The 26,478-nt window shown below is 38.9% G+C and overlaps 1 protein-coding gene across 6 annotated transcripts in view; it reads left to right on the top strand.

The window, feature by feature from the left end:
• Positions 1–22,115, top strand: part of LOC139743856 (ras association domain-containing protein 1-like) — a 71,062-nt gene extending 48,947 nt beyond the window's left edge. For all 6 annotated transcript variants that reach the window (XM_071654313.1, XM_071654314.1, XM_071654312.1 and 3 more), the window contains 5 exons: positions 4,313–4,417; positions 8,097–8,279; positions 11,778–11,901; positions 19,372–19,487; positions 20,107–22,115. In XM_071654313.1, coding sequence (XP_071510414.1) covers positions 4,313–4,417; positions 8,097–8,279; positions 11,778–11,901; positions 19,372–19,487; positions 20,107–20,280 — 702 coding nt within the window. In that variant the 3' untranslated portion in view covers positions 20,281–22,115. The remainder of the gene's footprint in view (positions 1–4,312; positions 4,418–8,096; positions 8,280–11,777; positions 11,902–19,371; positions 19,488–20,106) is intronic.
• The last annotated feature ends 4,363 nt before the right edge of the window (positions 22,116–26,478 follow it).

Below are 26,478 nucleotides of genomic sequence, written 5' to 3'. Positions count from 1 at the left end.
CCTGTAGATGCATTGTTTACAGACATTGGTACATAACACCGAAGAAATAACTGCATGGTTTGAGTTCATTTTTTCTAGTACGTTCTAGTTAGACACGCAAGGAAAAATGATTTGATGCAGATATAAAATATAGTGTATGGATGATGATTTGGTCCTAGCATTCTCACTCTTTATCCAATGATTGTGTCTTATGGATCATGGATCTTAAGAGATTAAAGTTTGTATAGAATATGCTCTTAACCTTTGCAAGAATCGTTAAGTCAGTTTTCAGAAGGGCTGTAGTTCATGTTCAAGTTGTAGTGCAACTCATTCTTACAGAGTATGTTTTTTGTCCCTCGTAAAGAAGAATCAGATCCATCAAAAAGCATTGATGATGGTACTTCATCGAGCATGCTTTGTCTTGCCTTCTCATTACTTGAAGGAAGGAAAATAATTAGCTTGAGAGTGATAAGGCCACTTGCTTCAGATTTGACATGGAAGACGAGAATGAAGTACAGTTTTTATGTGGATGACCTGTAACTGACTGACCTTCAGTTGACTGAACTTATGGAACACAGTGAGCCACGAACTGAAATAACTGCCAATCAGAACTTTCTGTATATCATACCTCCATCCATAAAAGAGTGACTTTATCATCTATCCTTCTTCCAGCTAACTCTGTGCTTATCAGTGGCAACTTGCTTGCAAGCCAGTGAAGTCAGTGGGATTTTGAGATGGTGGTTTTGAGGGGTTAAAGTGAGGTGCTTTTCTAAGTGAAACTAAAGAAAGGCAGTTCTAGATTTGCATGATGCCACACCCATAAACTGCAGCCCCACCCATCATCCCCCATTCTGTCTGTACAGTGTCTATGGCATTCTCTACCTTAGTAGCCTCACTTCTTCCTCCCACATCCTGATGAAAATGATCTTTTTGTCAGGAAGCAAAAACTTCTAAAATTCCCCAACTTTTGAGCTTGTTTACCAGTGCCATGATTTGAACAAGGGCAAACAATTCAAGGGCAAAACACTTTTTTTTTTCTTTTTTCTTTTTTTTTGTCGTCATAGCCCTCACTTTGTTCTTTACACCTACATCCTGGCTTCCAATGCCAAGTGAGTGAATGCTTGTGTAAGTTGCTATATCAGCTAGACTCAGCATTTCAGACTCCCCAGAGTTACAGTTATGAACAGATCCCAAAACTCACCCCAACTTTACAGAAGAGTTATTATACCCTTGTACATTAATGTACAACCGAGAAATTGGATGATACGCATAGTCCCCGAGACCTGTTCTATGATTTTGGTACCTTTTTTTTTTTTTTTTTTTTTTTTTTTTCGTAGAGAAGACTGAAAGAATTCACACAGATGTCTGCGTTTCTAGACTTCTGGACCAGGGGAAAATAGGCAGTAATCGGCCTCATAAAATAGGGTGATTCTGTGCCAAGTCCAGTAGAATGCCAGACAGAAATTTCCATTTCTGATTAGTGTTTGTTTCAGAGGCAACATCAATCTCCTCTATTTTGTGGACAATTTTGCTTAAAGGGAAAGTTGTGTCAACATGAAATTAATGAAATTACAGCAACAGACTTGCAACAGTTCTTGTCTTGGTCGATTCTACCTCTGTTGAACTCACTCTAAGTTATCTGTTAACCTTGATATATGGAAGAAAAAATGAGACATCTCCCAATAACTTTGCATAGGAAACTTTGAATTCCGAACATTATTTTTTTCCATGAGATATTACAGTGATTTAGTACAGAAGTAGCTGTGTATATCAAAAACAGAGGTAAAAAGATGTTGTGAAGAATCATTCAACAACACTTTTGTGTAGGATATAAATAGACCAGTAGGAGTCATTCTGTGTTGTAGAACCACATGGTGTGCACAGCTGGGCATTAATGTGATAGGAGGAACTGAAGTGTCTTACATCAAAGGCCATAAGACATTCTTAGGTAATCAGATTTCTTAAGCCTGTCAAACAAAGGTCAAAAACTCAATGCTTGCATTTGAAAGTAAGTGCTAGTAATATTATGCATGCCATGTACAATACTGATTCATAGCCACAGAGACTAAAATTTCAAAAATGAAAGTGAAAGCTTAGAAAGTGAAGGACTGATCATTTAGACTACATGAAAAGACAAGATGACAAGAGGGTAAGATGAAGCAGGTATATTCAGTTATAGGTTGTGTATGAGTGATTAATCCTGTTATGGGAAACCATAGGAATGGAAACATTTAATGATATAAAGTTCTCTTCCTTGGTCATTGCAGCACATTGTCTGTGACAATGAATGAAAGCAATGACACCTCTAATTATTAAGTAATGCATGGAAAAGTCCAAATGCCATACAGAGACCCTAGGCGACACAATAGCAAGATATTCTAGACCTTTTAGACTAGATATTTGAAGCAGACAAAGCATAGGAGTGAAGGGTGGTTGGACTATTGGACAGATATTGCTTTCTAGAGATCTTCATTAAAAAAAAAGAAAATTGTTGCATAGACTTTAACGGTTGTATGTACATCAAGCGTGTATAACCAAACTGAAGGGAAGGATTTAAAGCTGCATGGATAAATTCTAGAATTACCGCACGGTTCAAACAAGCAAAAAAATAATGCAGTGTCATTGTTTTTGTTGATCATTCCAGAGTGAGATTGAAAATTTTTAGTTGTTACTAGGCAACGCAGAGTCAGTAGAATATTGTTGCTGTGGAGGGAAATGCACAGCTGCTTGGATGCAAGGTTCTTGTCAATCTGTGGGATGCAACCAGAGTTTCCTCTCTTCCTGGGTGGAGCCATGTCAGAGGGGATACTGTCCCCCTTGTTTCTACGAGCAGCCAGACGTACTACTGTCTTCCCGTCTGTAAATCTGCTTGGTGGAATGAGAAGAACCTGAAGGTTTAATACTGCTTTTAGATTATAAATTATGATTTGATGGAAGATAGAAGAACATACAGGGAGATTGATGCCTTCTCATTAAAAAAAAGGGGGGGGGGAGCTGAGTGTGTAGAGATGATGCATTTGCCTCTGTGTTGTAGAATTACTCTTACAAAGCTTGTCAGAGTAGGACACTTTTCTCTTTGATCACCTCAGTCATAGCCAAGACTTCTGCCATGAATAAGGCAAGCAATTATGACTTTCTGCTGATGTACAGAAGGTAGAAGGTATGAATGATGACACAACCATCAAAGCTAAGGTTGAACCTCTCTCTGCACCCCTGCCATATAGCCCCGTTCGTACCCCTCACCTAGCGGGGATGCGTAAATTACAGCCTATTTGGCAGATGCACGTATGTTGAGTTGGCGAATTTGTTGGATACCTTTGCTTCTTTACAGAGCCAAATAATTAGATGTGCAGTGGAAGTGTAATTGGCAGGAGACAGTCTCCATTCCAATTTTGGGGACAGATATTAGATATGCCCATGATTTTAGGAATAATTCTTCTGTTTTCTTGTGAAGCTTGAAACTTACCTTTTTCAGTGATCCTCTCCAATTTGTCTGAAGATAGTCCGGGATATGAGATAACTGGGCAGGCACAAGGTGGAAACAACTTTCGAGCAGTTGAACAAGTTGAGGAAATTCACAAATTTGCAGCAACTCTTGCCATTAGCAACTAAAAATACTTCGCTGGATTTCTCTCATAGGTACCACGACGTTAAGGATAGGCTGCATTTTGTGGCAAGCTGCTGCACCGAAAAAGTTTTCTGGCTCGTCTCTTCCAGCCATTTCAGACTTTAATTTCTCATTAGGAAACTTTCAGTGCTTCCCTGTGTAACCATGAGGTACGGAGGCCTTACTTCTACATCTCGGACACTGCCACTGCTGTTTGGAGTATGTTTGGAGTAATACTGAAGTCATATGCATTCGCAATGATAACTTATGACTGTATAGCTCTTGTAGGCACATGGATGAGGTCATTCTAGGCTTGGTAGTAGTGCATAGTAGTTCCGTCAAATGCTTGTGAGACAAATGTAGCTTTGATGATAGGCTGTAGAATATTTATGATTTTCATCAAATCATTAGCCAGTGACAAATGAAACTGACATTCAAATTAGATTCACTATTGAAAATTAGTTATAGTTGCATTGATGTGATCACCTCTGTGATGCCAAGGTAAGTCCTGAAATATGTCACTGTGTACCTGAGAATCCACCTGGATATGGGTAACTGTTCTCTGGTAAATTTTGTGGACCATTTTATATTGCTGAGGTTCTCAAACTTTGGGGAAGTACAATTGTATGATTGTGTGATACCTTTTTTAATATGTTTGATGAAGGGGATGATTTCACTGAATGCTAATGCTGTGTGTATCAATTTTATTCCATGATCTGTGTTTAGGATGTGGAGGATGAGATGGAAAGCTTTGTCTTCCTGACAAGAGAAGAGCTGGAACCCAAGATCGAGAAGTTCAACACACTCCCGAGGGCAGAGACACTCGCACTGGTTTGTATTATCTTTTCTCCCCAGGTTTCTATGGCTGTCAACTTTCTTCCTATCAGATTCTTTGCTTACTTTTGCATGTGTTGTAGAGATGACGCAAACCTTGTCATGCCTTTGTCGTGCCCATTTTTTACTAGTTCATTCCTGAAAAAGTTACTGGTCCGACAGTGATTTTACAGGTCAGGGACCGTCGGACCAGTGGCAGTGTGCAGCATTGCCTAAGCCTAATCTTTACTCTAACCTTATCACTAACCAGTATTTAGCTGGGGGGGGGGGGGGGGGGGGGCAGGGAGGGGGAGGGGGTAATTGCTCTGATATGCAACACTGTTAACCCAATTATGTCATCACTGTAATATCTCTGCAAATGTCTCTCACTTGAGAGGGACTAAATTCAAACTATCAAATGGAATAAATGGAAAATTGCAAAATGCTTATACTTCTAACTAAGGAATGGGTGAATATTTTCAGCTTAAATTCAATCTGTGCTATTTTGATGCAGTATGCCAGTGTAGACAAAATGTGAGCTTGTGGGATTTTGCTGGTAATGATTGTGCTAAAGTGATCTCTGTAGAAACCCTCAAGATGAGGAATATCATAACCAATTACAGCCATACTCATACCGAGACTCTCTCACTGCTTGATATGTTACTTTCAAGACAGTGAATTCTGCTCACAGAAAACCATTTCATGCCGTCCCACAAAAAAAAAAAAAAAAAAAAAAAAAAAAAACACAGAAAGAAGAGTACTGCGGCTTTTAAGTAGAATTGTCTGTGCTTGTCACTTTGGTTGTTTCAACAGAAATCATTGCTTGTATTACAACAATTTGCTTTCAAAAGGAAATTTCCTAGTTGATAATCGATTGTGAATACTACTTGTAGGCACCCAATAGAAAAATTCAAAGATTTTGTGACAGTCTGTGAACCAGCTTGTCAGGGTTAGAAATCCGCATCACAGTACCACAAATAGGATCCAATTATCATCCACAGCCTTGGCAGAGGAAACTCTTTATTAGTCACACTCCTCCACAAGTTTCTGGTCTTCCTTCTTCCTACCAAGGGAGATGATGAAAGTCTGGAGTATGACCATGCTGGATTCATAAAGCCTTAAAGGGGTGGTATAGTATTGGTGGAGATGAGGATTGGGCTTTTAACTTTTTTTGCGAGATATCAAGAAACCACTTATGAAATAGTACAGAGCATACCATTCTAAAAGGAATTTGAAGTTTATTTGATGAAAATCGGCTTTGGAATGGCTGAGACATCCAAAAATAAAGCAAAACAAAGTGATCTTACTAAAAGGTGGGTCCCACCTTGTATTAGAATCACTCTGTTTATGATATTACAGCCATTTCAAAACCAATTTTCATCAAATAAACTTTGAATTCCTCTTGGAATTACATGATCTTGCACATTTCATAAGAGGTTTCTCATAATCTCACCAAAAAATGTTAGAAACCTGAAGTTAGGTCTCAACCAAAACTATATGATCCCTTTAATAAGCTGTGTTCACATCTTTCCCTGACCCTGGTTATGTTCCTGTCGCGAATCAAATCGCAACTCTCCAGACTCTTCTCTCAAACCAATGATTTTTCTGATCATTTAAACTGATTCCATATTTTGGCTGGTCATGTGATTTCCAAAGTATATATTCCCTTTGAATTGGGGAGTGGCTGGGAGTGGTATAGGGGGGCCATTGGGGATTGATAACATTCATAGGCTACTAGTAGGACAGCATGTGTAGGAAATGTGATTTGGCCTGTAGAGCAGTGAGGCACATGTTATTTTCCTGCCCAGTGCATCATTGCCCAAATTCCTCATCATGTCGCTCTCATTAGACATGTGCTGGAGCTAGAAGTTATTGATGTCTGTGGCCCCTGAGAATGATGAGGAAACCGTGTGGTCCAGTAAGGGCTGTTCCCCTTTCTCTTTGTTCTGGATTCAGGTTACTTGTCACTTATCAAGCGTAGTGAGTTCGGTATAGAGAAGAAGAAATAATTTTTTTTTTTTTTGGGGGGGGGGGGGGGGGGGGGGGGGGGGGAGAAAGTAGAGCCTGTGCTTCTGAGGCATAGATAGGGTTCTTGGTTTTGACCATCACAGCTGCTGCCCAAATTGAATTCAAAGTAATTCCTTGGTTAAAAGTAAACTCACATGCAGTCCTGGTAAACTTAGTATGTATTGGTATGCAGTCAGGGTAAATAGCTTAAGGCTAATAATAGTTTTCCATTCACTCTCTGTGTAATGCTGTAAATTTCTGATGTTCAGGTATTCTGCACCTGGACTATCGCAGACCACAAAAGTTGTAGACAAAAGAATTCTTTGCATGAATTCACTGTGTCATAAGTGGTGGCACACTTTGAAGGTTAACAGACTGGCAGTAGCATTGAGACAATGTTTAATCTCGGCTGGCTCTACCATCTGAATAGACCAAAGTCATACAAGTGTGAAAATCATTATATCTTCCTGATTTTGGCAGTTGGAAGGCATCCTGCAGAACAAAGTAAATACAAAGCTGCATTTATTCACACCATTATGCAGAAGGGCTAGAGATAATGCGCATGTGGGAATGTACATAGCAGAGCTAATTATCCATGTACTGTAGTTTAGATGATTTGGCGATGTGTCAGTATGAAGAAAAAAGAGATTAGTTTGATCAAGATTATGACGTGAAGGCAGAAACTTTCTCATGAAAACAGATTTGACGTAACACATGAATAATTCACTTGACATGCAAGTTTTAATCTGTCATTCATTCTATTTTTTTCTGTGTAATAGGATCATGGTATTCTTTTGTTGGGTGTGGTTATTAGGCATCACAAAAACGACACTTAACTGTAGTCAGATTCCAATAACATGACATCATTTGGGAATGTGTTATATATCAATTGTAACATCAGTCCTGGTATCAGCCTAGCGCAGCAAAGAGAATAGCAATACAGATGATTGTATCTGTGAACAATGAATTCTTGAAATTTTGGGCGCTAATTTGAATTGATGACACAAATGAAATAGCTGAGAACAGTGGCAAACACATGTAACACAGAAATCATGTATATGGATTGTTTCATTGTTACATAAAGTTGGAAGAGGAAATTCCCATTAATGTCTGATTGGCTCACATTCATTATTTGTTTTATGAAATGGTAATATTGATTGCTATCAATTGATATATAATACTTCAGCATTCCAATGTATGCTAACATTTCATTTTGCTGCCTCTTTTGTCTAAGTACTGTGTATTGTTTAGTATAGCCCATTGTATGTTACTTGTACAGGGCTCAACAGTAGGGCCACTAAATATTGATGTCCGGCCACTAAATTTCCAAAAGGCTCTTTTTTGGTTGCCCATTGGGCACTTACGATTCAAACTGGATTGTAATGTTTCTATTTATTTGAGGCCACTACATTTTTTTTTCAGGCCACCTGATTCCAGATTTAAAGATTTGAGTGGCCTGAATGGGCCACCAGAAAAAAAAGTTACTGTTGTGTCCTGTTATAGCCAGCCATGAATAATTCTGTATGCTAGGCATATAGTTTCATGGTGACCCTCTCAGCCATCAGTTAGTTGTGATCCAAGTCACCATATTTCAATATTCTGCTGTGGTATACTGGTGTTGTCACTCAGTCTTGCATATTTTTAAAGTTTATTGAATTCTTTCCCCCATACTACATGTATGCTGTGACAGAATGAAGAGGGCACCGTGTTCAGTGGATGTATCACCATCCACATCAACCTCGCCCGCCCGGTCAGTGTGAGGACAGGATGCCCTCTACCAGACATCTGCATCAGCACATTGAAGCAGTATGAGCACAGCATTGACACCAACAAGCGAAGAACCACCTTCTTTCTTCCAAAGGCCACACCACAGGTAAATATGAGATAGAGTGACTGGAGAAAGACTAACCCTTCTCCAAACCTGGTGTGCAGACATCATCTGCTTTCTTCTTTATGTTGACGAGATTATAGCATGTTTTTTGTGGGGTTTTTTAATTGCACCTTAGTGCAGATATAAAATTATTTTTTATACACTTCGTATCTGTAGCTCAAGATAAAATTAGATGAGCAAAGAGTTATACATATTTGATGAGAAGTTGGTAGCTATTAGTTTTGCAACAACTAATCCTACATGTATGTGAAGTCCTCGCCATACAGAGCCAATTATATGACTATTCCCATGACACTTTAAGAAATTGGTTAATGAAAAATTAAGTGTCCAAAAAAAAAAGCAACAACACAGTGACCTCATCATATGAGAGAATCTGTAGTTTAGTTTTCAATCATCAAATACCTACTTGTGTAAGAATTTAGTGTCCAAGCAGAAAGATGACAAATTTGAGCAACCAAGAAACCAAGAAGACCAGTGACAGCAGTGACTGAATATCAATGACACAATTTCCCCTTCCTTGACCCTAACTCATTTCCATCTTGACAGATTCTTGGGGTATTCTGCTGGATACCTAATCCTGTCTTACCTCTAACACCAAGAGGAAAAAATATCACACATGTGAAATATTAGGACATGATCAGTCCTTCCTGATAAATATGGGTCCTCAGTAGTTAGTGAGAGTATTCACTTTACATCCACACCCTCTTGATTTCTTTGGTTTCCCATATTGCTGAGCATCCCTCATAGTGATGTGATGGTAGGAAGCAGTAGGAACCTAGCTGTATATTGTACTATGATTGTGTAAACTCATTAGGAATTAATGAGAGTGAGACAGATTGTGATGGTATGATGTCTAAATGCACAGCTAGTGGCATATTTAGAAATATCTGTATTTTCTCTATCGTGAAGGGAATTTAAAAGTTAGTCAAATGCCATATTTCAAAAGGTATGGGGTCTCTGACATTCACATATTTTGACAAGGATAGAAGTAGCACGTCCAATTTTCTTGAAAGCATCTACTGTATGAAAACCATGTATTTCATGAGGTTTTAATTTTCACAAATTTTGTGAGTCAGGTGCTATTTCTGAATTTTAAAACATGTGAAAATACTCATTCTGATCCTGATATGAATGTGATGTGCACATCCGTCCATTGCTGTCCTCCACGATCACAAATTTAACCACTTGTAAAATTGTCAGGAGGTCCCAACAGTCCGCTAGTACACCACCTAGCGAGTGTACATTTTTGCGAATTGGGACCTCCTGACAATTTTACAAATTTGTGATCGTGGAGGACAGCAATGGACGGATGTGCACATCACATTCATATCAGGATCAGAATGAGTATTTTCACATGTTTTAAAATTCAGAAATAGCACCTGACTCGCAAAATTTAGTGAAATGAACAGTGAACTAACATGAGAAAAGATGTAGTGGAAATAGATGAAGGGATATAGCCAAGACTAGGAGTGCAGCTTGTTTACTAAAGTTTGCTACTGTGAATCAGAGCTCTATGTTGGCCTTTAGCCATTTAAACAATCAACTCCATGGCACTCGCAAAGCAACGAGTATGTGCACCTTGCCAGTGGTACTGGCGACAGAGATTGCATGATAGGTGGAAAAACCTATGAATTGAATAGATCCGTGTGAGTCAACTTTAAGGGGGCTTTTGTATCAGGTGTCGATGTAGATCAGTCAAGGGAAGTGTAGAGAAAGAACAATTGAGTGTGATGTTTCCACCACAGCCTTCAGACTGTGAATGGAGTGGTGGGATGTGAGCCCTCGATGTGCTGAGGCTACATGCATGACGTGTACACAGGTGTCTGGGGAAATAATGCTGAATGGCTGTCCTCATGTATTCAGGAGGGCTGTTCAACCCATCAACAGTTGTTGATCACAGTTTTAAATTACGTGACACACAGTTAAATTCTCAATTCACGCCAAATTGTGAATCTTTTGTGTCATAGTGTGCTCAATTTCACTTTGTGCCTGTAGCAAAACCATGAACTATAGTATTTGCTGCATTACTCCCATGATTGGGTTGCATAGGAATGAGCATATGAGGTGATGTTATGAAATGTATGTACATACGTATGTCAAAGTCGGCATAGAATATAGAATGATGGTTATGGGTCTCTAAGAACAAAAGAAGGCACTGTACAGCTGAAGATAACAACTCATGAGGCAAGTAAAGATATCATGTTCATGGTTCCAATGACACATTGATCATTTCTTTCCAGAGTGTGTTAATATTCAGAGTCTCTTAGTACATCATAAAAAAATGACAGGAATGTAAAGACCTTAATCTCTTGATCCTCTACTTATTATAACTTGAAGGTAGTTACATGCTAAAAATACCAAAGGTCATCTTCAGATGGGATTTAATGAAAATTGGGAAAGCATGGTCAAGGGAGCATGTAGGCTTTAATAAGGGACCCAGTTTGGACAGGATTATTGGTATTTGAGAGCAATTGATGCTCATCAGTTTGGGAGAAAATGTCACTCTGTGACTGTATTCGAGAGCAGACACCCAGGAGGGAATTTAGGAACGGGGTCTTTTTGCTGTCATGTGATGGATTCAGGGCGAAGGTGAGCTATCATCCACAGAGCCGGCCTGCCAGCTCCTATTTGGGGCCTGCGCTTTGAGGCGGATGATGCACCCAGCAGCTGCTGTTTAACTGTTGTTCCTATGGCAGGGGGGGGGGGGGGTTGTGGAGATGGGGAAGGTTTGCCCTCAAATCTGCCCTCATGCACCAAATATCCCCCTCCTACTGTCAGATATATTCTCCCTCTTTCTGACCATAGCTGCTGTGGTTCTCTGAGTGGGCATTTATAGATATCAAAATACTGCTTTAGACATATGGTATACTTTGTCTAAGTTAGTGGCTGTAGATGAATGTGATTGTGAGAAGAGGCCCCTAGTTCTGTGCAGCGTGGAGCATTATGTGCCCACTGTCTGTGAGGCCAGCAAAGGGTAACGCAAAGAAATTAAAGTAGGAAAGATTGCAACATGATATCTCTTAGTCCCAAACTGAAGCACGTAAAGGCTACAACATAGTCACCGTTGAAGGGATTTTTTTGACATATCAGTGTCACTTTATTTTTCGGACATATCAGTGTCACTTTATTTTTCCTACCTAATATGGCATCATAATTTCTTTCAGCTCATGCCCAGTTTCTAGTTATTATAGTTTGTATCCTGATGTAATATCAATCAGACTATTGTCTTGTTTTTGATCCACTTGATATACCACTTGTCATTTATGTCTGTTTATTTTCCCCTCCTCCTCTACTTTTCTTCCCTCTCCTTGTTTCCTGTTCCCATCTTCTCTTCTCCCCACAATATCCAATTTTCACACACTCACTCTACATATCTCTTGTCTCTTTCATACCTGCCCCTCTAAATTCTTCATTTCCCCTCCTTAAAACTCACCTTTTACCCCTTCCCCCTCTCTAACCCATCCATCTGTCACAATCCAGGAACTGAACATCACGTGTTACACCACGGCGCAAGATGTGATCCGCAATGTATTGGCCCAACTCCAGCTGATTGATAACCCCCGCAAGTTTGCGCTCTTTGAGAGGACAGAGCACAATGGACAAGGTTGGTTTGAACCCTCTGACATCACCCTTCTCTTTACACCTTGTCCCTAGGAGGTCATACCACATCACCAGTTGTGAAGCACTACGGGACTCAGATATCAGGGTAGAATGGTAACAGGACATTGCTCCTGCAACAATTGCTCCGGTCTTATTTTCTCCAAGGACTTAGGGTTAGGTTTAGCTTGTGATAGTGTTTTAGGTTTGGTTTTATATGAGGATTAGGGTTAGGGTTTATGTTTGTGGGTAGAATTTATGTTTGGCTTAGCGTGCAGATATTTCAAGGGAGCAGTTGTCACAGGAGCAAATGTCGTGGAACTGGGAAGAAAACAGCCTGTTGCTTGAACAACAAGGATGATATTCAGTCTCTGTAACAAACGGTCATGATGTGATAATGCACACCTTGTATTTTTGTCTTTCCTTGAATACATAAATGCTCTCCTTTGGAGAGTCTAAGCTAGTTGACATATCAACATTTCGTTAACATAGATCTCTAGCCACATCCTGGGATCGTTTACTATTCTGTAAAGTTAGAAGAAAGAGCATGGCTCTACTTGTCAGTTGTGCAGGTATGGGTGTATCCTGTGGTTATATTTAAACTTACATGTACTGGTATATTTGCTTCATGGATAAAAGGTCGTAAATTCAGAGATGAAAGACACAAATTCTTAGACTGACTCAACAAAATTTTAGATTTCTCTTTTTGTTGTGAGTGTGCATTTCTTTTGACACACAGCCATGTTTAGGATGTAACACCTTTACAAATCACTTTTACGACAGATTGAAAAATTAAAAGGATGCTGTCAAGCCGCTTGAATACAATTTTGAGAATGAGATCAGACACTGAATTCACATTTTTAAATCCATTGACAGTGGCTGACTGGGAGAGATCATATTAACTTTTCATCACCCAGTCTGCTAAGTTTCCGTCTACTGGAGATGATAGACATGCTCAAGTTTCTTATAATTCAAACCCAGGATGGTATTAAGTGACAGTGAAATGACCAACAAGCAGGAAATGCGTAGGGAGGAACAGAAAGAGCTGTATTCCGGGATAGTTAAAAAGAAATATTATGTTGGCGCTTTCCTCAAAATTGACAGGAAAAAGACAATCTCAGAAAATCACTGGGATAGAGAGTAAACCAGTGATAGCATGAACAAGGAAATGTTCTGTATAAGAAGGTAAAATCTCTAATAAATAGATGTGTGCACCATTGGGGAAGTCTTTTGTGTGAAGTGATTAAACAGGTAAAGGATGTATGTATATCAACTCTGTCGCATTTCAGCTCTTCTTCATTCCTTTGCATTGTTCGACTGTAATGCCAAATGATGCTGGGAATAATGTATCAGTGCTAAAACTGTATACTGCTGTAACTCACTGTATGTTTTACACTTAAAGATGGAGATGTTTATGATACGTAGGGATATTCTGCAGATGACCCCTGCATAACTGCACCAGTGGTATAACAAACATTATTGTAGATTCACAGATGCACTCCAGCCAGTTGTTTGTTTCCATGTTTGTTTCTCGGGGGGGGGGGGGGGGGGGGGGGGGGGGGGGGGGGGGGGGGGGGGGGGGGGGATGAGGAGACTGGGAGGGCAAGACCTTATGGTGGAGTGTTATTTTTATCTCTCTGTGTTGCATAGGTTTGAATACTGTAAAACCAGAAATTTCCTAAACTATATGCATTGAATGCCAGTAGCAATACGTGAGAATATCATGCCACAAATATTTCTGGTTTTACAGCGACTTGCCCACTATTTCATCAGCACATCTGGGCCCTGTTTCATGAAACTTGTTATCAGTGACAACTGCCACATTTCTATGACAAATTTGCTCTCAGCCAATCAGATGCATGGATTTCAAAAGCTTGTAACAACTATGGCAACTTGTCACTGATAACAAGTTTTATGAAACAGACCCCTGATTATAATTACTTTTCATTAAGTGGTATATTTGGATACTTTTGCCCAGCAACCAGACAGTTAAGAGTTAAACCAAACAGTAGTTTGCAAAAACTATTCCAGAAATGTTTGCCATTTTATAATTGGACATCATAACACCATCATTAGCAAGTGGAAATCAAGATGAAAATGTGGATGTCAGGAAAGACCAGTATTTGATATCCTGGCTGTTACATTTCCTCTCTTCAGCCTCCTGCACATGCTCAAATAATTACCGGTAGTGTCAAATCCTGATTTTTGTAAAAATCATTTGTTCTCATCCGCAAAAGGGAAACGGTAGTTGAAATTTGTGGTTCAGTGAACATAAAACCTTAAATCATATCAGGGTTAACAAATGAAGTTTCGATGCATAAATTAGAAGAGCTTCCAAGATAAGCTTTACTTTCTTTTTAAAAGTCTGTCCTTAAATCATATCAGGGTTAACAAATGAAGCTTTGATGCATACAAATTAGAAGGGCTTCCAAGATAAGCTTTACTTTCTTTTTAAAAGTCTGTTGATACCTAGTATGTATAATCTGTCAGGCTATGTAGGTATGGTAAACCAATTACTGCAACTCTTGAAAAGAATGAATTTATCATTGTGGAAAGTTCATAACAGGATATGGTTGTTGTTATATAATTTTTTTTTTCTACCTTGAATGTAAGTCATAAACTCTGTGTTGCTATTAATCAGAGTGCAGTATTGTGAGCAGAGTAAAGTAGAAGAGCAGTCCTGTTTTGCTTTATAAAGAGAACATTTTAGGATGCAATGTATTTTTATATCGCCAATGGGGAAAATTGTGTCCAACATGGCTTTGCAAAACATCAGTTAAACCATGGCAAAAGAAACTTCCTTTTTTGAGTTTGATAATAATGACTTGTTAGCAATGAGACAGCTACAGTTTAGAATGACATTTTACATCCTCAAAACAGTTTCAAACATTCATTTCTTGGTTAATTCCACAAGACGATGGACTGCCAAGCAATTAATGTAGGGGTATTAGTGCCAAAGCTAAAGCTGAAGACAGGTAGGAAGCTTAGAGTATTGATTCAACCGTGGAGATAAATAATGATGGAAAATTGAAAATGAACTAGGGTCCAAAAAAGAAAACTAGTGAAGGTTATGATATTTGGTTTGGACTGGAGGTGGCTGCTTTTCGAGAAAATACCCTCGCGCGAAAAAGGAAATGAAGAAGAAGAGGGAGAGAGGAGTGTTAATGGAGGAGCCGAGTGTTAATGGAGGAAAGGAGATGGATGAGGTGTCAAACTGCCATGCTGATAGCAGCTAGATAAATTTGTTTTCTTGCTGGGGTGGGTCAAGGGAGGCTAGATGCCAGTCAATTATGGGATGGGATGCTCAGATAGGCAGTGTTTAATCAACATTAACTGTCTTCCAGGGTAGGCAGGTGCTGTCTGCCTGATTCCCAGGTGCACAGATGAATTAAAACAAAAAGACCCAAAAAAGAAGACATGATATGATGTTCAAAGAAATCAAGATTGTCCAACTGTGGCAGACAATGAGAAAGAAATTTTATAAACCTTGTTTTGTGAGGACATGTTAAAGAATAATGCTTGATAACCCTCTGTACTTTCAATACATTGAGTGCAAAGAGATCCATCAAAGGTATTCTGCTGTCACTGGGGCTAGATATCACTGATTACATACAAACAGGAAAGGGTATATGAGTGTATGTGTGCATGCATGTTATTGTGTGTCTGTACCTGTAGTGTAATTAAGTAGCGTGATGGCAGAGTTCACCGCAGGGTTGTGCATGGCTTCATCAAGGAGCTGTCCAAGGGTGGTGAACACATGTGACAAGAAACTCAATTAGGGATAGCATGGGGAGGTACTGCATGGTACATGTCTCTGGTATCAGGGCATCAAGTGTAGCAGCTTGTCTGATATCTCCCTTTAAGTAGGACAGCATCAGCAGTCATCTGGAGAGTTGAATTTAACCTTGCTACATCACATTACATCACCCCACACTCTTTTACCACTAAATCAATCCTGCATTGAGAGATTGAAGAGAAGTGCCTGTGTCCTCATCCAGTCTTCTTGAGCTGAAAGATTAATGGCTGAGGGCAAGAACCAAGCAAATAAAATGTGAGCTCTTTTGCCATAATGGGTTAATTGTCAATTTGAGAGAGGAGAAAAAAGTCAGTGTTTGAGTATTGATAACTTTATTTAGTGCCCAGTTTCAGATGTAACTCATCATGAAGCTGCATTTCAGAAATCAGCAAAAAATGTCTTTTTTTTTTTTGCTGTGGGCTTTATGAAGAACACATTTTCTTACTTTGCAATAGTTACAGTGATATTTGACCGTTTTGTCGATTTATGATCATGATCTACTGTCTGAGCTATACTTCACAGTTCATTCAGAGCCAATACTGAAATATTTATCAATGGTATACAGTAGCTTGAACTAGATGATTGTTTTGGAATTATTGGTCACATAGAATTGCCATGGGTGGAACCCATTTTTTTCTCTTCTTTGGTTGTTTTTTTCTCGATTGTAAGGGGGTTCAATAAGCTATAGGGCTGAAGGGCATTAGAGGCATTATTCTATTAGAGAGTTGGTAAGAAAATATCATGTGGAATAAGAAAGGGAGGATGTAAACAGACCAGCAGCTGTGTATTGGATTATAGACGGATCATGATAGCATATTGTGACAGGAACAGATTCTTGGGTGACAGACATTTTGGTATTTGTGTGCCCCCCCCCCCCTTCTTTCTCCTCCTTCTTCAAGAAGGGTATTTCTTGCTGCTCATGTAAGACAATGTTTCATTCAACTTTTTGCCCTTTGCCAGACATCAGCCTCTTTCAGGATGGCAGTTCTCCTTTGACATTTTCATGATTTTTATTTTAGTGAGACTTACAGACTCTTCAGCAAGTAAAAACTGAGATAACAAAGTCAGATTTATCCTTCTCATTTGAGACTTTATCCCTTGCTAATGTACACCCAACCTGGAACCCAAGGTATCTCAAAGTTGGAAATGTAAGTTGCATAATCCAAAACATATGCCACAAAATTTGATGTGAAATTGCATTTGACATCAAAGTTTTTAGCACACACTACAGTGTAGACATCACTACATCGCCCTTGGCTTATTGTACTGCTTGCAGTGAGGAGTGTTAAAGAAGGCTTTATCGGAGTTATTAAAAAAAAAAAAAACACCCTAAACTGTGGTAGAGATGTTATTTGCTTATAGGACATTGACACCATTCAAAACAACATCGTAGAAAACAAGAACAAAACTTGCATCTCACCTTGTGGAGTACAAACTGTAGTTGTTATTGCTGTTTGAATGTTGCTTTCTTGTCAAAGCATTTAGCTGATGTACTAGCCTACAGTACAACTATTTGTACTGCAGTGTTGTATTTTCCCTTTGGCCAATTTCTAAGGAAAGTTGTTTGGTTGAGTAGGGTTTCTCCTGTTTTTTTGGTTTTTTTTTTCATTTCTAAAATGTATAATGGTGCATGAGAGTTTATGCAGGACTTTACAATTCTCTTCCTTTTTAAAGCACTGAAAAAAAATTGCTGGTAGACACACCATAAGACTGAGAATGCTGTGCACATCAGAGTTTTTGAAGGGTGGCTTTCCACGTGTACAGCATCAGGGCTTTGTTTGCTATTGTAATTCAGAAAATCTGAGCATTGAATTATAGGGGCATGGCCAGCTCACAGACTTTGTTTCAAGATAAACAGATACCTGCACTTTAAAATGTCACAGCATCAATGTGTAGTCTTACCTCAAGACTGGGATGATATATGATACTTAGTCTAGAGTATTGTACAGAAAAGAGATATATATGAAAGTAGATGAGAAGAATCAGTCACACTCTGATCTATGAAGGTGTGCAACTGCTACATCACAGAGAAGACACCATGTCCCTGCTCTCTAGTGATTTCTCCATTCCCCGGCATGATGCCAAGACAGTAGCGAATCCCGGGAGCTTCTGACTTCCATCACCCATCACCATCAATCTGACAATGTTTGAATTAGTGCAGATAGTTTCCTTTCCAGACGAGTCCCCTTTCCAGCCGGAGACATTCTCTTCATCTCTCCCGGTCTCGATATCAAGCAGGAAGACTTTTTTTTTTAAAGGGAGAGTCACATCTTGTGAGAGTCATAACTTCTAGACACCATCTTGTGCTATATGCTATCTCCTAGTTAAAACAGTTTTCTGGCAATGGCCCAAAAGATAGTCAATGCACTTAACACTATCAGTCAAAATCTGCCAATCTTGTATTGTATGATGATGATAATACATACAGTTTTCCATTTTCCATTCTGATTAAATGCTGGAGGTGCTTTACACCAAAGCAAAACGACTGAAAATACATACACCATAAACGAAGAAGAATATGAAAAAGAAGACATGGTATGGTCTATATGGTACAATTTACTGGCAAAATACATCTTGTAGCATGTCAGACATTAGTGTCTATTGTCAGAAATGAGAGCAATCAGATATTATAAGAAATGATAAGAAAAGGCATGACAAGGTTTGATTAGTCAGCCATTGCTCAAAAACTGAGGGAAATTCCATCTTAAGTGACCATGTAACTTCCTGACCCTAGGGAGAATGTCTGTATGCCAAACTGGAGGTTGCTTATATTCTGTGGGTTGTGATAGTGGCAATCAATTGTTAAAATAGTCTGGAGAATGTCTGAAAATAACACAAATAAGCCTTTTAAATTGCCAAACTCACTGAAGTATTTTGCCTTTTCTCTTTGCTGAAAAGGAATGTGCATCCAAGGAAGACCTTTGTTTTTTGATATCTTTTTTCCATTTTTTTTTTTTTTTTGGGGGGGGGGGGGGGGGGGAGGGGGTGATGGTGAGGGGGCAGAAATTGAAGGAGACCAAAACAAGTCACATTAGCAGAGTGAAGATCCAATTACAGATGACTGTGCCAAATTATTGAGCGGTTGAAATTTGTTATCAAGATGTCCCGGAGGAAAGATGAGACATTAATTGCAGCCATATACAAGACTTCATCCTTATTGAAACCATTATGAGGTGTTAGGTTTCTTTGTGTGCTAATAAATCAGTGTGTTGAAGTGCAGGCATGTATCTGGCACCAAACCACAGGGAATAGTGAACCTTAAGACCTGAAACTATCAGATATGTGCCAATAGTGTATCTTCTTCTAGGTAACTGTTCTGAATGGCCAAGTATTGCTTGGCAAACATATTAGCTAATTTAAACTACTCTCTATAGAGTATGTATGAAATCTCCAGATTATAGCTTGTGTGAAGTGAGAATGCAATGTACCACTATATACCGTTGTAGTTGTCCTTATGGAGTGGGGGCAAAACAAGAGGTATTAGAACTTTCATCTGAATTCAAGAGAGCTGCCTCTAGTGCTTGAAATTTTTATCCTGTGTCACTACATCTCTGTAACAAAGGAAATTTGAGTTAATTTCAGTAGGGATCCTGTGAGAAGTGATTGTGTCTGCACGACTCAGACAGCTAACAAACATATCTTGTGTTTGTGGCCCCACACTGTTTGCATTCTTTCCTGCAGTGTTCATGCGTAAGATGGTTGACGAGGACAAGCCCCTCTTCTTGTGCCTGGGATGGGTGAAAGCCACCGGGGACAAGAAATTTGAGCTTCGAGAGAATGAGACCGGAGTTATTGAGGTGAGTTAAAGGTCCAACACTACATGGCTGACAGTCACATGTAGTCACAGTTTCCATAACTAGCATGGTATAGTGGTAAACGGTTCCTGGTCTTCTAGGTGACAGGGCTTGTGGCACAAGTATAGTTTTGGAAGGTACAACTTATGCTTTAATATTGATATCAATGCAGTGCATTAACATCAAAAGGCATTTGATCAAGTCAGGAATAGAGAAGAAATCTTCTCCAGGGCTTACAACTGTTGTAAACTGATCACGTCATGATTTCAGAGAAACAGAAAGTACTCACAAGTTTTCTACACACCTACATTTTTGTGATTTTACCTTTTTTTAAACACAATTCACTTCTGTTTTGCTTGTCTGCTAAGTTTAGCCGGGTTCAAACTTAAGGTCGGCTTCCAATATAATGCCAGGCATTGTAAATTCACTATATTTAGTAGTAATATTATGTTACGGAATATTTTAAAAGATAATGCCAAGAAAAACCTCACAAAACAAACCATCCATGGCAGTGCACTGACCTAACCCTACACTGTATCTACCATGAATGTGTATTCAGAGGAAATAATCGGCTCAGAGTTAATCCTTGATTCCTTGATTCCTTGATTCCTTGATTCTCCAGTGGGAAGCCTTCACTGTCCCGGAGCTGCAGAACTTCCTGCGGATCCTGGACAAGGAGGAGGAGGAGTACATCCAGCAGGTCAGACGCAGGTACATCAAGTACCAGAGTCTCCTACAGGAGGCCATGGAATCAGCACCAGGAGCCAGCCCAGAGAAGGAGGCTGTTAGATCTTGAGGGGGAGGCATGGCCGCTACATACAGTCCCACATATTGTCTCCTGTGTGGTCATCACTCTCTTGATAGATCTGTCTACTCATAGTTTAGACTTCATTTGCTTGTTGTATGTCTCTCTTATTCTGCTTTCAGGGTTAGCGTTTAAAGCTTGTAGTGCAACTGAGCCTTTGGTATCTTGTGACTATTTTGGGCTAAGGGGATTTTTTTGTCAAATAAGAATTGGGGAATCTGGGAATACTTAGAATATCATCTGGTTTGAACACCATTTGCTGGCACGTAGGTTATAAGTGCGCCATTGTGGAATATCTTGGTGGAGGGATGTCTCAATAAAGTCTTTTGTAATTCTTTAAAAGGAATTGACTTGAATTTGAAAAATGCAAAAAAAAATAAATAAAAATAGAATAATGGCTAACAACATATAGATGCAGGATGGAGAAATGTTGGAAAAGATTAGACAACATCCCAGACATATTAGGATGTTGTTTTCAAGAGCTGTTAGAGTTGACATTCCCTCCCAGCTCTCCCCCTGTATTATGCCAACCTCATCCTGTGTTTTGCTGCACAGAGCTATGTGAGGAGGGTACAAGGGTTGACAGTGGAACATTCCATAGCTGTTTGACATTTCATATAGCAGTCTCAATTCAAGGCCATTCGTTAGGAAAGAAGAAAAATGTAGTTCCACATTGTGATTGGTGTCAACCCAGAGATCTTATTTCCAGTATTCCTTTTCCAATGGACCATTTGATGTCAATATTCATTTATCCTCTCATGGTGAGAAATGGAATGTATAAAGGTGAAGTTGGAAGTATCTCAAATAACCAGGCAACACTTTTGATTTTAAGTTACCTGAAATGCATATGGCTATCATATGGTTGAAAAGAATGGTCCAATATTTGACAAGATTGTGGCCAAAGAGAATTTAAATGTTTTCTTTTGGTTTTAGTGATTGTGAAATTCAATGCATTACTTTAATGTTGTATGAAGAGCAGACAGAAATCAAACATTTAATCAAACTAAAAATTTGACAGATGTTGTATAAAAAAAAAAGTGAATGCCTGATTTGAGATACTTTCAAGTGGAATGGCAGCTGTAAGCACAAATTTCCACTTGGCGAGAATGAGACAATGCAAGATTCAGGAAGAGATGTTGATATTTTGTTTTCCTCATGACAAAGGGCTTATCAAGCTATGACCAAACAATCTCAGACTTGTGTGTGCAGGTGAAGTGTCGTACCAGCCACAAGGTCCGTGACTCGCCGGATGGGTGGACAAAGTTTGCTGCCGTATATTTGTTGTGTCAAGTTCCTGCTTCAAATCCAAAGTGAACAAACATTCCTTTTCCAGAGAGATGGATATGTGTATCAATTGGTGTCTAAACTGGTCTGTAAAATTTCAGCCTTCTTGGGTGTAAAGATTTCTTGATGTAGATGTTTTAGATGCAATATGATTTGCTTCCTGTAGATATGCTTGCTGTGCTTCTTTTTTTTTCACCTTTTTTTTTTCAATCCATTTGGTGAATGACAACCTGAAAGACTTTGTATGAGATTCAGTCAATGAGCCGCAGTTGAAGAAGCAAAATGAGATTCCAAAATGAAACACTTTGACAGAAAATTTGATGCTAAATAAAATACAATGCTCCTTGGACACCTGTGATAAAAGAAAGGATACAAAAAGAGATGTTCAGATTGGAGCTGCAATCAAAGATTTGTATCTTATGAGAAAGTTTTAACCTGTGTTTGATCAGTTTCTCATTTTACTGCTTGTGTGAGCTTATTTCATGCTAGTTTAACTCATAGTTGTACATTTACTCAAAGTTTTGTGTAGATATTCTGCTTGTGGGTGCAAATAGAACAAAATCATTCTCATAGTGAATGTATTTTGGTGTGATGAGTGTATGTAATTACAAGGCTCTGTAGGGCTCTACTTACAATATGTTGCAATCTAGGTTAATGGGGGCTACAATTAATTGTAAGGTAGGTTGAGGAACTTTTATTTTTTTATATGTGTGTCAAAAAGGAGAAGTGCATTAACTTACATTTTACCAAACACATCGATGTATAGGACATAATGTTGTAAGATACTGAAGTATTTGTATGGTTAATCCTATCAGTATGAATTAAGTAGCAGAGACCAACAAGATCCATCTTTTGATAGTGTTGGTAGTGAAGAGCTTTTTTTAGCCTACCTCTTTTCATGTGGCAATTCATATCACAAGGCCTATTTCCATACCAATCTTAAATACACAGTCTCTCTCTAGTCACTGTGCATTCCTAGTTGCACGTCACTGAGTGTGAATCAGTGTCAACCTAATATTCTGGTTTCTGAACCGTTTTCTCAACAAAAAAACAAACAAACAAACAGCTAGGTTCACAACAAACCATGCTGAGCAGAAGCACAGACAGCCAAAAAATACAAAAAAGAGAGATCAATTTGATGCATATAAGGCATATCTCATGCTTTGTTGCTTATACCATATTTGTGCATCTCATGTATTTCTAGGATACAGCATACCAGACATAATTCTTCAAGATAGCTATCCCAAATTAAGCATTTCAAGCAAGACAGAGTAAACATCAATTGCCCACAGCTTTGAGATCTCTCACTACCGAGCTCTTCACTGCCAATACCAAATCTAACACAGTATTTTCTGAAATATATTAATGTCTCGTTCTAGGACCAAGACACCAGACTGACTGTAGTTACACTTATACTTGGTACGCACTTCACGGGATGGTAGCCACCACGTAAGCAGTTCCCTTTTATCACAAGAATCTGCCCACTTATGCTCAAAAGTATGTGTATGTCAAGACAGTGTATGGATCATTATCATTATTTTTGGGGGGTTTTCTTTAATGATTAGCTGCAAGATATTTTCAGGTGCTAGGGTGATTAGGCATAGGGTTAGCTATACTTTTTATTTTTAGTAAAAGCAATTCAAGTTTTATCTTGCCAGGTATTTGTATTCTTTGTCTCAGTTTGGAAAAGTTTGGATATTGTATATTACTTTTCTTTTTAAAAGTGTAAAGATATATGTTGTACTTCAGGGACTAACAGTGATTAACTTGTAAGTATGTCATAAGGACAGTGGTGCTTGAATTAGTGGACTGAGGCAAACTCTTATTCACATAGGATTACAACACAACTTACTTCTACCTTGATCAATTGAACATCTCAGTCAAATTGTGAGTTTTTTTGTTTAAGTTTGGAAAGATCGTTTGTGGTTGTTGAGGTTTTTTTTCTTAAAGATAGGATGTTTCCTTAAATCATAGAGTCCTGTTCTTATTGTATATCTGATAACCTTGGACCTTGCGTACATTCCTTGTGTCAATTGAATCCAGTGCATTTACTCCACAATCATAGGACTTAATTAGTTGTGCAATGTTGAGAGTATACAAGGTATGTGCAAGCATGTTCCTCTTTTCAAAGGCCTTCAACATCAGTCAAGTTCCTTTCAAATTGGGAAAGAATTAATTGTTAAAGTGATATTGATGAAGAACCCTAAAACACACTGGTATTTCCAGCCTGCGGTCAGTGCATTGTCACCGATATCCCCGTCTATCTATTCCTGAGTTAGATGAGGTAGGATTGTGCAATGCCCTTTTACACCTATATCTTGACTTTCACAGTCATATGGTCTAAAGTCTAGTGATAGTCCCTGATGTGGGCACTGGTATGATAACAAGATCCCAGGCGAGTTGTCCAGAACAACTCTGCTGGGTTGGCAAATTTTTTTGGTTTACCAAATTTTTTGGACAATGCCTGACATTCCATTCACTGGGTGGCCCTAAAACTTACTCGCTTCCAGTCATAACAGATTATGGTATGCTTGCACACACCCTGTATATAATTCCCATTTGGCTGTAAGATAGCCAACATGCCACTCATGGAGAGGATGTTATAATTCCCATGTGGCTGTAAGATAGCCAACATGCCACTCATGGAGAGGATGTTATTACCAAAGCTAGGTGTAATTCATGTAGTAAGCATTAACTGAACAGGTGTGAATCCATAGTCATTCTATCTGTGTATACGAGTGTATCTGTGTATTCATGAGGTCTGAAGTGTATAATTTGGTTATGTTCATATTTTTGACACCTTGTCATATATTATTACTAAGGCTGCAAAAAATGACTCCCCAGAGTAATCTTATACTTGTTCTCAATGTAAGCCCACCTGTTTTTGAGAAATGTGAGGAAATATCTTCTAGGGCTACTTAGCGTATTTTCATTTGTATGTTTTATCATTACTATGACTGTAATGTGTCTTCTTTGACAGTATTAATGGGTTTATAACTTATTCCAGTTGAAAATTCTTGTCCAAGTGAGCAAGAGGTTTTCACATGTAAAATAGGCTGTATATCTTGTAATCATTTGAGGACTGTGTCGTTTGAGTCCCCAGGACTATTTTTTCCCGAAGTATTACGTGCAAATTGCTGTTGATACAGACATTGTGATGCCTAGTTGGTTAGTCTTGTGAGATTATTTGAGCATGGCTCCTGAGATAGTGCTCTCAGTTCAGTTTATTGAAAGTAGATGGTAAATATGAGGCGTACCTGAAGCCACCTCAGCGGCGTCATCAAAATGGAATTTGATATTTGCACAACCATGTATGGTCTGTAACCATAGCAAGGTGCAAAGTGTCATTGCAGAGTAAGGCAAGAAGTGAAATGTACCTTGGGATGCATGTACGCAGAATTCTAGTTCTGTGTTCCCTGCATCTTTCAAGGGAAGGTGGATGAATTTGAATTGAAAAGCAGCCATATCTCAGTATTCATGCGCTTCGAAAATCTCAGTGGACTACACAGTGAGGCATCATGGTCATATATCATAAGGCATAAAATTCTACAAAGTGTGTGTATCAAGCACAGGACTGCTATGAGTTACAGACTTCGCTTTTGTGTTTTTGCTTTGGAGTATGAAGACAGGAATTCAAGATGAGAGTGTGAATGTGCATCAACCAGGGTGATATAAAGACTTCCTGGTTTATGTGCAGGATATGTCTTGGATTTGTGTGTGAAAGGTTGCTTAAAGCGACCATGAGAAGTCTGAACCTAGATTAGAGGATACTGGGTAGATCAGACACCAAATTGTTTTGTGCTTGGACAGTGCCATACTCTTAACCACTCATTTCACTTGCCTCTGCTTACTATGCAGACAGGAATTGATTTGTGACCCATGACAGAAGTGTGAAATCCCTCATGTGACTTGGTTTATGTTGCGAATGTCATATTTGCTAGTTACCTTCTAACCATCACAGTGGGTAGGATAACAAGGGCAGTTGCCAGCTGGTCACAAGTCAGTGAAATCTGTCGTAGCAATAAAGTGCCGTTTTTACACCAAGGCTTTCTGTTGAGGTAGAACATAGTGAAGGCACATCTTCTAGAGCCAGTCTCTCATTTCTGGTTGTACAATTGTGTGGCACTGACAGGCTTTCAGCAGCTTACTGTACGTTGCTTCAAGGACCAGGGAGACTGAATTAACCTATGCATTCTCAGCAGGATTATTTGTAAGATAGGGGCATTTCTATGGTAACCACAGTATTGTAAACTATGTAAGATCAAGGTGAATAAGGACAGATCAAACATAATGTACATAGGATATCTAATATTGATCTGTGTAATGTGACTACCTAGGTACTGTATACATGTAAATAAGAGTTAAGGTGTAAGATAGGCCAAATCACCAATCTTTGTAAAATATGTAATAATACTGTAAATTAATGATACAAAAACGCCAAATCTATACCGTTATATCAAAGCAAGGACTATGTACTATTGCATCTTCTTCCAAGAAAAGTATGAAAGAAAAAAAAAGTGGACAAAAAAAGTGCTACAAATATATATATTTCAAGATATGCATGGCATGTTCTATGAATTTTTTTTTTGTATGAGATGTAAGTGCTACTTGTGCTACAAAGGGAGCAAGATTCTTGCTGACTAATTGCAAAAGATGAGTTTTGATGTGTGGCAGATTTGAGTCAAAATGACGGGTAGAGGCATGGATTTTTCCTGCAATCAAAGTTATTTATGGCATATTTGCGATCTACACAATGAAAGAATGCCAGTGGTTAGTCTATCCGTCAGGAACTGGATGATCTGTGGGGATGGAGCCTTTTGCACAGAAGTGGTACCAATGACAATGTCTGGTTGGTCCTTCTGAAAGAGTGCCAAGATCTGCCCCTCAGGGGGAGAATCTCACAGT

This window comes from Diadema antillarum, unplaced genomic scaffold, assembly GCF_040938485.1.
Source record: "Diadema antillarum isolate AM-2024a unplaced genomic scaffold, OU_Dant_1.0 seq00001116_RagTag, whole genome shotgun sequence".
Classification (NCBI taxonomy): domain Eukaryota; kingdom Metazoa; phylum Echinodermata; class Echinoidea; order Diadematoida; family Diadematidae; genus Diadema; species Diadema antillarum.
The sequence above is the reverse complement of the archived record's forward strand: the minus strand, read 5'-3'. Positions and strand labels throughout refer to the sequence as shown.